This window comes from Squalius cephalus (genome assembly GCF_949319135.1).
Source record: "Squalius cephalus genome assembly, chromosome: 18".
NCBI classification, from domain to species: Eukaryota; Metazoa; Chordata; class Actinopteri; order Cypriniformes; family Leuciscidae; genus Squalius; species Squalius cephalus.
The window spans coordinates 13,631,135-13,643,480 of record NC_137139.1 but is presented as its reverse complement, the minus strand read 5'-3'; the positions used below and the strand labels follow the sequence as shown (position 1 = coordinate 13,643,480).

At 39.7% G+C, this 12,346-nt stretch overlaps 1 protein-coding gene across 2 annotated transcripts in view; it reads left to right on the top strand.

The window, feature by feature from the left end:
• The window catches only part of arhgap46b (Rho GTPase activating protein 46b), a 67,120-nt gene that overhangs the window by 29,319 nt on the left and 25,455 nt on the right, over positions 1 to 12,346 (top strand). Inside the window, exon 2 of one of the 2 annotated variants that reach the window (XM_079848901.1) lies at positions 1,734 to 2,171. In XM_079848901.1, coding sequence (XP_079705027.1) covers positions 1,734 to 2,171 — 438 coding nt within the window. Of the gene's footprint in view, positions 1 to 1,733; positions 2,172 to 4,947; positions 5,051 to 12,346 lie in introns of those variants that run through there. The other variant, XM_079848902.1, reaches the window with a different exon arrangement.

The following is a 12,346-nucleotide window of genomic DNA, read 5'->3' as shown; positions in this document are numbered from 1 at the left end:
TGTAGTCACTTCAATTTTCATAAAATTTTACTAATGCATTTACAATGATTAAATGCTTGATAACTAACTGTAAGATTCTGTAAATGCCTTAAATGGTGTTGTGTTATTGGTTAAACAGTTTAAGCCAAACCCAGTCAGCACATGTAGTTTTCCCCCCCCAGTTTCGCTGTGTATTTACTGCTGTTCTGATGCCTTATTCTCATTGGACAAAAAATGTAAAGTGTTAAAAATGTAAAATGTAACGTTGTCTTCTTGTGTTGTGGGTATTTTATGAACTGCTAGTGAGGTTGATAATTATCATTAAAAAAAATCTAAAATGAATTTGTGAATGTTTTCCAGTTAACCTTAAGCTCCATTTGGTTACATTTAAATTAACTTGCTTTATTTTAGTCAAAGAAATGAATATAGAGGAAAATAGATTTGGTGACACCAAAATCAAAAAGTTCACCCAAAAATGAAAATGCTGTCATCATTTACTCATCATGATGTCGTTCCAAACCTGTATGACTTTATTTCTTTGTGGAACTCAAAACAAGATATTTTGAGAAATGTCTTATTTTTTGTCCATACAGTGGAAGTCAATGGTAACCAAATCTATTTAGTTACCAATATTCTTTAAAATGAAGATAATTATGTCATACATGTTTGGAACAACTTGAGGGTGAGTGAATGATGACAGCATTTTCATTTTTGGGTGAAATATCCCTCCAAGTCTTTTTTAAGGGTCGATCTGGTGGCATATTTGTGTGGGTTGTTGTTATATGTGTCAGATGAGATCATACTCAAAGATGAAGAAAAAAAAACTTCCTTTAGACTTTAAATGACTCCTTTCCAGTATGTGAAGAAAAGGCTTAAAATCAGACAAAAATAATAAACTGCATAAAAGACAGCAACAGGTGCACTTCAGGTTTTGACCTTTTGGTTTTGAACTGAACAGGTGTTTTGTTGTGTTTTTGTAGATGTTTCTCTGTAGCGTGTAATTCCTGAAACAGTACAACGTCTCAGACTGTGCTCTAAAGCAGTCTCAGTGCCCAGTGTTTCCTCTGTTATTCTCAAGCCTCAGATCCTTTGTTGTAACTCTTGGTGAGAGAAGATCAGAGCAATGCAGGACAGGCAAAGAGCCAGATCCCCTATCTTACCCACGATTCCATGCCCTTGTCTCCGGGCCGTGTGCCTGGTCGTCTCTAAATGACAGTTCTGGCTCTGAAAGCCCATTCGACCTCACATTGAGGGAAGAGGTTTCACTACATTTTCCAAAAACACACTGTGGGAAAACTTGCATGTGTGCATGTTTGTCTGAACATAACCGGTGACGAATCCCGCAAGATGAGTGATTGATGCTGCAGGTTTACCATGTGCGTGAGTGTGTGTTGAGTTTGAACCATGGTAAGTCATTGTGAGTTGAAGGTTTCCTGGCTCACACCTGCACAATCCTGTTGAAGTTAAAGTACAGCTCTCCTCAGCTGTTACGAGTGAAGAGTCGCACAGAATCATGTTCTTGTGCCGTCTATAGTCTAAATAGGACTTCCTCATTTGAACTGTGAATATAAGGGGTAGTGCACTCCCAAATGAAAATACTGTCATGTGTATGACTCTTTTGTTCTGTGGCTTTAGAAGACTTTATAAATAACGCATGAGTTGTATTGTTTTTGGAGCTTGACTGCTTCAGTTCCCATCCACTTTTAATGAATGGAAAATATCCTGACTACATCACCCATGTGTCCTCTCTCTAGGTCTGACTGGGTGGAGATCGTGGAGCCGCGCACGAGGGAGCGCATGTATGTCAACCTGCTGACCGGCGAGTGCGGGTGGGAACCGCTGCCCGGCGCACCTGTCCGTCAGTCGGACGGCAACCAGTGGTGGGAGCTTTTCGACAGCAATAACAATCGGTTCTACTACTACAACTGTACGAGTCAGCAGACGGTCTGGCACAGGCCTCAGAACTGCGACATAGTGCCTCTAGCGCAACTCCAAGCCATGAAGAGGAGCTCTGAGGTCGAGATGAGGGGTCAAGGGAGGATCCCTAGAGGACCGGCGGATGGCAAACGGACCCCCGTGCCTGGACTGGTTTCATCCACACAGTCCTCCTCACTGGAGCAGGAGAGTGGGAGGGAGACGCCATCGTCCAAGGCCAAAGGGGACAGTTTGGAGAGAAGCAACCAGGGAAATAGGTGAGCAATTAAACTTGGACTTCTCATGGTGACAATTAAAGGAGTAGTTCACCCCGAAAGCAAAATATCTGTCATTCATTCACCCTCATGTCATTCCAAAACTGCATGACTTTCTTTCATTTGTGGTCCCATGTTGTTTTGGACTGACTTCCATTGTATGGGCAAAAAAATCATTGTTCAACATACTGTATCTTCTTTTGTATTCTGCAGAAGAAAGTCATGCAGGTTTGGTGACGTCAAACCCTTGAGCTCCGCTCTCTGTGACACACATTTTCATGGCTGGGTTTAATGGGATTTCTTATTGCCAGGAATGGCGATTTAATCTGTCTCTTTGTTGGGCCGCAATCTCAGCATCTTGACTCATCGTGGTCTGGTTAGCTCATTAGTTCTGCACAGGCTGCTGTTCTTGCTCCTGCCACTTTCACACTAGAGCTTTTGGTGTGGACCGGAGTCCATTTCACACTCTTTGGGTGGTTCATTTGGTTGTTGTGGAATCTGTTTTTTAGGGCACCTGAGAATGACACTAGTCCTCTTGAAAACTTGTGCCCCAAGTGTTTATGTTAAATACCTGCTAAAACTGCCTTTGCACTCATTTAGACTAGAGTTGCTAGTATCCTGCTAGTATAGAGTTGCTAGTATACACACAAGGGCTTTGTCAACATGACCGTCTATTGTAGCTTCCTTAAAACAAGCTGCTCATTCAGGCAACCCACCAACTAGTCTATTTTGAAAATAAGTAACTTAGTTTACCTTACATTTCCAGTTCTGCCCTGCAAGAAGAACTCTATCACCTGCCCTCCCTCTCTCACTGATACACACAGTTATAGAAGCTGTTGTGTCTATATTTGGCTGGAAGGAGCTGAAGCCAAGTTGTTATGTGTATGTTAACAAGGGAGCGTTTGATAATTAAAAAGAGACCAGTTTTTAACACTTAAACGCAAACATTGTGTCTTTATTGACACAGGACGTCATTCACCACCCTCCCGCTCATTAGGCATCAACCTACTCAGTGTTCCTCAATCTATTCATTATAATTAATATAACAAGAAAAAAAATTTAATTCTAAAATAATGTCTGTTTCTAATAAGTGTTTTTGGTAAAAACTGTATAGGGTCACTAGTGACCCAAGGTATGTAATAGCGCAAGTATATTTTTTTCTTGACGGTGGATCTGGAGAAGACACTGTCAGCGATCAAAATATTGATTTTGAAGACGTTGAAAACCGTAGTTTTGAGAATATGGCGGAGATGATGAATATGAGCCAGATGCTTAACTGTTCTGGGGAATGAGCTCTGATGGTAAAACACATCTGCTCTAATTAAACCCTTCCAAGTTCCAAAAGGTAACAAAATATGCTTTATTTGATTAAAATATCAGGGGAGTTTTATACTATTGTGGCAGTGACAGGTCCATCCGTGTTAGATATAGATCTGGGTTATATGAATTCCTTTTGTAATGCATATCTGAACCCAGTAGTGCATGAATTGTTCTTGGACAGCTACAAGCATTTGAATTCACTTAATTGTGCAGATGATCATCAGCATTTCAGACATTCTGTTTCATTGGAAACCAAGAGCCTCACTGTATGACTTAATGCTGGAAAAGCTCTCATCTGGTCTAACACGCATATGATGTCACACTTTTGTCTCTCTGGGTCAGCCTCAGTCTTTTTGCTGGTAAAAAATAACCTGCTGGGTCTGTTCTCCTAATATTTTCTTCATTTGGGAATCTTGAAGCTGTTTTGGCACAGATACACTTTTCATTTGGTAGTGCGCCAGCTACTGAGAACACTGTGTATGAGAGTGAGAAAGAGAAAGGTGCCTAGCAGACTCCTCTAACAAAATCAGCCTTAAATGGTCACACACTTTTCCTTGTTAACACACACCCGTAACACACCCTGGAATGCGCTTTCTCTGCACCCTTAAACTGCTGTGTTAATACCTGTTTGCTAATTGTATAGCTTCTTGGGTGGCTCACACACACACGCACACACACTCACACACACACACGTGTCTACACTTTTAAACTTGTGACCTATTGGTTTTTTCAGCAGCTGATTTTAGGACGCACAGTCGTTGCTTTTTTAGGTTAACTACACAATTCTCATCCAGTGTTGTTATTGTTAACTAAAACTAAAGTGATTTAAAAATAGCTTCCGGTACTTGAAATAAAGCTGAAATAAAATGAAATATGATGAATAACTAAAACTTGAATTAGATATGTTGCTTTGCCAAAATGCCAACTAAACTAGATCAGTTTAAGTTGACATACTAAAATGACTAAAACTTAAATACATTAAAGCTAAATAGAAATATTTTAAGAAAACAAAAGCAAATATCAAAAAACTTAAACTTAAACTGAAAATATAAAAATAAACCCTGATTCAAAATATGAATAAATACTATAATGGTATATTAATAATACTAAAATAACATGATTTTAATTTCTCAAGCATCTATTTCTTGCATATTTTCTCATTATTAGTGTCAGGTTTAATTTGCTTTGCAAATTATGCAATTAAAATGAACACTGGGTTCATTGAAAACATGAAAGTAAAAACTAATTCAAAATATTGGTAAGCACTAATAGTCAACCTGAGTGATAGTGAAGTAACACTGAGTCGCACGCACTAGTTCTCAGGAAAGCACATTAGCAGCTCACACTCAATTAAAGTAGGGCAAGTGTTCCAGCCTGTACATATTTTTGGTGTGTGTGTGTGTGTGGTGCAGCAGCTAGAGGACGTCCAGCACAAGCTGCCATAGCCCAGTAACACTGAGCTGTTTTTGGGTACAGTCACACCGCACGTCCCTGAGGTCATGGAGGAAACCTGGATCTCTATACTTATACATGTGTTGCGTGTCCTGTGGATGTCAGAGAGGGTAAGATGTCCACTCTTTAGGGGTTCTTGGGCTCTGTTTTACAACCTGGAGAACTGCCTGTGTGGATTGCAGCCTTTGGGCATCATTAGGCACATTCTCAATGTTGAAATGTTTCAAACAAACGTTTGATTTAATTTGAAACACGCATATGATATCCAAAATGCTGTCTAGGTAGACAACTGTTTTGGTTCTTAAAGCCTTTGGTTAGAGTCATAGTTGGAGTTTGAAATTTGCAATTTAAGCTGCTAGTGCACCCGTCTGAACGTATGAGCTGGAATATGGGGGTAGAGATGTGTGTGCATGTGTTTATCCTCTTTCTAATCGGGCATTGGCATCGTGAGGGCTCTTCCCCCTCTCCTTTAACATATGGGCCATCTCTCTGGCTTAAGTCAATGTGTGTGAGTTGATTTTTTGCCAGAGATGGACAAAGAGCCCTCGTTTTGGCTCCGTACACACACTACAAATATGTATTAGTGTTCCAGATTTTGTGGCTTTTGTGCACTCTGTTATGTGGGTGAGTAGAGCCATACTGTCATTTGTAATATGAGTAACAAAACTGTAATATATAATATATTTTTGTTATTCTTTTCATAGACAATATGACTGGTTGGTTGACTGTAATGCTATAGTGTCTTTGTTGTTGTTACATTTTATATTTGATAATTGATCACTAGCTTGTGATGTTTTGAATGCTGATCTCCACCATGCTTCTTAACTAGTGTAACCAGCAGGACTAGGTTGATAAGATTGTGGTAAACAGCTGCCCATTCTGATTCACTAGCTTGACCAGTGAACCTATTGAGCTGCCTACCTAGACAGCATTTCTAGGCATCATTCACTAGGTTTTGAAACACAGCTATCTTTGCATATTCCAATTAAGATTTCACAAGACTATTTCAGATTTTTGCAGACCAAAACAATTGAATTTGCTGTGGTAATTCTCAAATATTTGTGTTGTTTTGCAGTGAAAACCCACTGATAATCATTATTACTAATTACATATTATTTATGTAATTAGTAATTAGTACATTTTTTGTGCATATTTACTGAAATCCATGCATTCATTCTTAAAGGGCTAATAAATTGTTGCCATCCATTTCATTAATATTTATAATAATAAAAGAAACCACTGACTGCTTTTGACTGAATCACTTTTGTATCTTTAATATGTATCAATTTATATTTAGGCTAATTCATACACTGAAGACTATACAGTGTTTTATTTTTACATTTAAGTATTCAATTCCTGTAGTATTTCTTACTACATATGTTAAATAAACCTAGGCTACTGTACCTGAAAAACTTTGTATATTTTTCTATTTGTCCTATTGTTTGTAATTTGCTTCTTTGTTCCTATTTTTAATTAGCCTGATGTCGTCATACTCAGATTCTTGTCAGAATATGAGTCTGATACTGCTCCATTGGGCTGTGATTAAGGGGCGTGTTTCAACCAAACCATTGGATAGACCTACAACCAATCAGAACAACGGAGAAACCACAATGACCACAGGGTTTTCATTCCGCCCCATCTTCTTAGCGACCATCGGGGCCAGCTAAACTTTTGCTGAATCCCGTAGAAAGGACGGCAAAAACATCTTTCCGATCAACAAATGCCTTGATCGCGGTTCTCTGTTCCTCTTTTAAAATTAATGCGCTGTCGATATCTTCTAAAACAGACGCAATGGTGGCATCTTTGTTTTAAACGAATTCAACCCAAGCGCTCTTTGGTGATGTGGATGATTACGTTACTGTTGATCATCTGTCCATCATCGTATAAAGCCCGCCCTGACAATCTGATTGGTCCGAACAGCTCTGATTCGAGCATAGTTGCTCCACAACGGATCAAGTCCAGACCGAACTTCCCGACCTCGGCTGGCATCCAGGCTAATTTTTAATATCAAAAATAAAATAAAATTGCCTGCCTTGCTTCATTATAGAAGACTGCCAGTCGTATGTGTAATTATTGTAGTCTGCTTAATGGCATTTGTTGTATAAATTTAGGTTGACTAAAAGATGCACATTTAATTCAGTGGGATTTTATTTTCTTCAAGATTTATTAAACGGTCTACCGCAGTCAAATAAAAAAGTAACACAAAACCGTAAACTAGAATCAAAGCTATAATATGGAATCGAAATTTAATTCAAAATCGGATTCGAGAATCGATTTTTAATCGAATCGAGAGGTACCAAAAAACTCCCACCCCTATAAATGTTGGAGTCCTGATGCCCAAATTCTCCACATGGCCGTTCAATCCCTGCTCGTTTTACGATGGAATACACTGCAATGAGTGATCAAGTTGTTTGGGCTTAGAATTATGCATTTTGATTTGCTAATATTGCTTTTCTTTTTTGTGGAAATAAGACAAAAATGCAAAATGCCGCCAATAATGTGACAGTTAGTAGATTTGCATTTATTCTTGAAATTTGTGTGTAATGTATTGAGTGTTAGAGATTAGTCTCGGGATGGGGTCCTGTGACTCAACTGTCTCTTTCACTCCCTCTTTTGTTCCCTCCTTCCCTCTCGCTCGTTTTTCTGTTCTTGCTGTGAGGTTTCTCTGGTAAAGAGGATTGAGGTGGGCAGCAGTAATCTGACTCATACATTCTTGCATCATGTCCTCCTGTAGAAGGCAGAAATCCCTTCAGATTAGAGCTGAGAACAAAGGGTGGGTTTAACCCCTCATCCCCAGCCTCATCCCAGCAGAGAAAGACATGCACCCGAGGATCTCAGTTAAAGGGATGGTTCGGAGTAATTTCAACGTAGGGTCCTTTGCACCATGACCTCAAGCCAAACACTGGATTTTATACCGTAAGCAATGATATTGTGGTAAATAGAGGTCGACCAGTTGATCGGTTTTGCTGATTGATCTGCAGTTTCTTATTTTTCTTATTTTCTGAAACAATCGGTTATCGGCAAAAATAGTTTTTCGGGTTGCGTCCGTCGCTGGAGTGGCTGAGAAGGGTCCGCCGTCATTATACAGGACTCTAGTGATAACATCCCCAAATCGACCAGCCCTACTTCAGAAAAATGTAGTACACAAGTCAAATGGGCCACTTGTATAGCACTTTTACTAGTTGCATCAGTGTTTCTTCACAATTTTCTACTCAACAGGACACTAACAGCATATTGGTTTGGAACGATGTGATAATGAAAAGGTTTCATGAGTAGCAAGGGGGGTCTGTGTGTGTCTGTTTTCATTGAATGTGTTTGAAGAACAGCATGACATCTGGTTTAATCTGTGGAGATCATCTCATGACAGACCACCTCATGTTGTTTTTGTTATTGTTTTTATTTCCATCCCTGGATCCATCATCCTGCGTGCGGATGCTTTAATTGGACGTGTCCCTCTCAGATCTCACGCGTTATCTTTTCCTCTGTGGGGGCGACGTTATATCTGACATGCAGATATTTCAGGGGCACATGGTCTTTAGAGAAAAGGATCTGGTAAATTGTGTACTTTCACATGTGCCTTCACGTGCCTCAAACTTTTCATGAGTGTCGTTCGCCAAGACAGCATAACTTTCACTGGTGCTCATGTTCACAGGTTGGGGTTTGAACAAATTAGGCTGTATTTACACTGCAGATCTTGATGCCCAATTCTAACTTGTAACCAGCTTACATCTTTTAAAGGTGACCCATATCTGATATCTGCATTTACACTGTACACTTGGAGAGCCAATCAAAGGTAGCTGTACTGACCCGGAAAAGCTTAGGCTGAAAAGGAAGTAAAAAACGGCGCGATTTTCAATGTATGCAGACGAATGATAATACAAGCTTTTGCTTTCCCCACAATGTTTAAAGGTCAGCAAAACATCTGGTTGACCCTTCGTCCTCACTTTAGGAAAGAGTCGTGTGATCGCGGTTGGTCTCCACCTGAGTTGACGTCATTCGCCACCGTCGCTTTTTCAATTATGTATGACTCTCGTTGCCAGGGGAATAAAATGCACTTATCTGATTCATATCAGACATATTTCCACATATGAATGAGGCCTAAAACCAATCTCTTTTTTTCCTGCATATACATTAGTGGGTCATATCTGATCTGTGCCACATGGCAGGAAAAAAAATCGAATTGGGTCACTTGAACCATGTAATGTTAATGCGGCCATAGAGACGTATATATAGAGATCAATTATCATAAAGAGATATTAACTCGCAATTTCCTTTTTATTTTTCATTCGGTGACAGAAACAAGCTTCCATAGAGCAGCACCATACTAGAAACAGCAGAGCGAAGTTTTGGCCAAACCTAGACTGGCATTGTGCTACTTACATACACTCTCTCACACACACACACTCTCTCACACTCACACACAGACACGCAGTACTCAGAGAGGTATTCATATGCTTCCTGACCCAGAGGAGGAGACTTCCACCCCGTCCCCGTGAACACAGAAACGCTCTGTTCAGGTTCAAAAGCAGCTTCACCAAATGCATAGCAGGCTTTTAGGTGGGATGACTGGTAATTACAGGAATACAGGTTAAGAAATGAAGGGAGGGATGGAATAAACAACGAAGTACAATATCTTCTCCTTCTACTAAAATGAACTTTAGTAACATCAAGTAGACACTAGTACTATTTACTCAGGTGTGTGTGTGTGTGTGTGTGTGTGTGTGTGTGTGTGTGTGTGTGATTATAGGGCTGCAAGAGATAAAGGAAGAATCAGAGACAGAGGGCGAGGGCGAGTGCTCAACTCAAGGGCCACCCAACGGGACACACACCCATGCTTTTTTCCCTTGAAAAGTCTCTTATGCTCATCAAGGCATGCATTTTATGAAAAACCGTAATATTGTGAAATATTATTAAATTTAAAACAACCGTTATCTACTATATCTATACTATTTATTCTCGTCACTGTAAAGCTGAATTTTCGGCATCATTACTCCAGTCTTCAGTGTCACATGACCCTTCAGTGGTGTTCTGGATTCCTGCTTTAAAACACACATTATTTATTACATTTATTTTTTGCGACTCTAGAAGAGCAGCAAATTACACGCTTCACAGAATCATTGTGAATTAAGTCCCTATTCAAATATTACTAATTTCACGAGTACATAAGTGGCTATGAAACTAATGGCCTACAAAAACATTAAAATCACTGTGACGTTCATGGCGTTTGTACATTTTTTATTAGCAACCAAATTTATCATAAATAGTCATTGTGTTTCCACATGTTTGTTGGTCTTGAGGAACATTAGGAGGGGCATTGAGTTCATAGAAGCCCTCTCACTCAGGACCCACGTGTTTTAGCGGTCTGTGTTTATGCCCGTCTAAATACTTGCCATATTTTCCTCTTCAGTGGCACGTAGCCATGAGAAATACACTTCGTCTTCACTATGGTACCTCTTCACTGAGAGACAGAAATGAAGGGAGACATTACACTACCCATTTCATTTGTTGATTAGGCATATGTGTGTGAGGTTTTGTTTTGAGTGGTATTTATTGTATGATGGGGTCGCTCCGCACGTAGCTCTCACATTCACAAAGGGCTGCGCCAGACTTTGGTCACATTTACACTCTAATCTGTTTGTCCTGTCACATCACTCCTGGCCTCATACAGAGAAAGTAGGGCATTATCAGGAGAGCTCTGCTGTATCACTGTCACACAGGCACAATGACTCACTTCCTGTCAGGAATTTGCTGATCCTAAATTTACATTAGTATTATTATTACTGCATGTGCAAAAAATGCCTAGTTTACACAAACAACAAATTTATTTCTGGAGGTCATCAAGTAGTTATATTGTTATTATTATTTCGATAAATCAAATAGATGCTGGCCGGGATGCTTAAACAGACAGAGCAATGTTTTGATAGTGGCAGTGACTTTTTGGAGAAATCAAGCGACTAGTCAACATATGAATGGTTTACTTGTAGTTGTCTGTGCATGTTAAGATGGTATATGTGAAAACATTTTAACATTTAACAAATAATTTAACATTTTAACAGACTATACACTTCACCTAGGAACATTTGATGAATTTGGCTCCTCCTCACTAAGTAAACATGAACACGATTGAGTTGATATATTGAGTAAACTAGCTGAATGAGTGTAATTTAAGCTTTCATCTCATCCCATGAAATTAAAATGAAAATATTAGCTTTTAGCTTTGAGGTCTTCTGTATGCTAGTGTGCTCTTAAAAGTTGACAATTCACTTTTAGCAGATGCTTGTAACATTACAGTCTTTCTCTTTATTGAAAATGGACCAAACCTATGATGAATCATGTTCTGTCGGGAGTATAGAAATCTATATGTTGTTTATAAAAGAAATATACTGTACTGTTATGGAAAGAATACACTTATAATATGTTTTAAGCACTTTTTGACAGCCATTTTGCTCTGTCACAAAAGATTTTGTGGCAGCTCATGCTAGTTCACACTTAAAATCGCAGCTATTAGCTTGCTGTTTTTCCGAAAGCTAAGAACCGAAAGCCTTACGATAACAAGCTTGTTTTTGTTCCTCAACTATTTCATCCATCTCACGGTTCAGAGAAACTCTTCTCCTCATCTCGCCCTGTCACCGTTTCTGCCACGCTAATTAAAACGCCCTGACTGCTAACCCAATTTGACTCTCCATGACCAAATTGAGTTAGCTCACATTTCAAACGGATCTTAACTCTGTTTTTCTCTTCCTGCAAATTCAGCGGCTTCAAACATATTTTTCCTCTCAGAAGTTGTTGACGCAGCGACGGAGATGACAGAGAGCTCAGTATATGAAACTAAACACTGCGACTGCCAAATCGATTCTCCCGCAGACACGCGTTGATCCGTGAGCCGAGCGAGTGTTATGGAGTGTGTTTGTCAAATGTAGTTAGCGGCCTGGGATGGATAAGGGTGTGTGAGTGCTGCCATATGGAATGTGGAGTATTTTGAGCTCGTGTTCCTCACATCAGGTCAATAAGGTCGGCCTGGAGGTCAGCGGTCAAAAGCTTTGACCTTGTGAAGTGAGATGAAGAAAGGATAGTGATATGCCCTTCGTGTTTGGCCACACACACACACACACACTCTATCATTCTCATGTTTATAGCAGTAATTCAGTATTTTAGTTGTTTGCAAAGTCTTTGCAAACGTGCACACTTTCACAAACAAGCACATGCATAATTTGATATACTTTATGTTCACAGCATTCCAAAACCAGTGAATGCCGAAGTCTCTTTGGATTCCATGCTTGACTTTCCCATGACAAATCCCTTTAGGACAACCCACCCCGTCTCTCTCTCTCTCTCTCTCTCTCTCTCTCTCTCTCTCTCTCTCTCTCTCTCTCTCTCTCTCTCTCTCTCTCTCTCTCTCTCTCTCT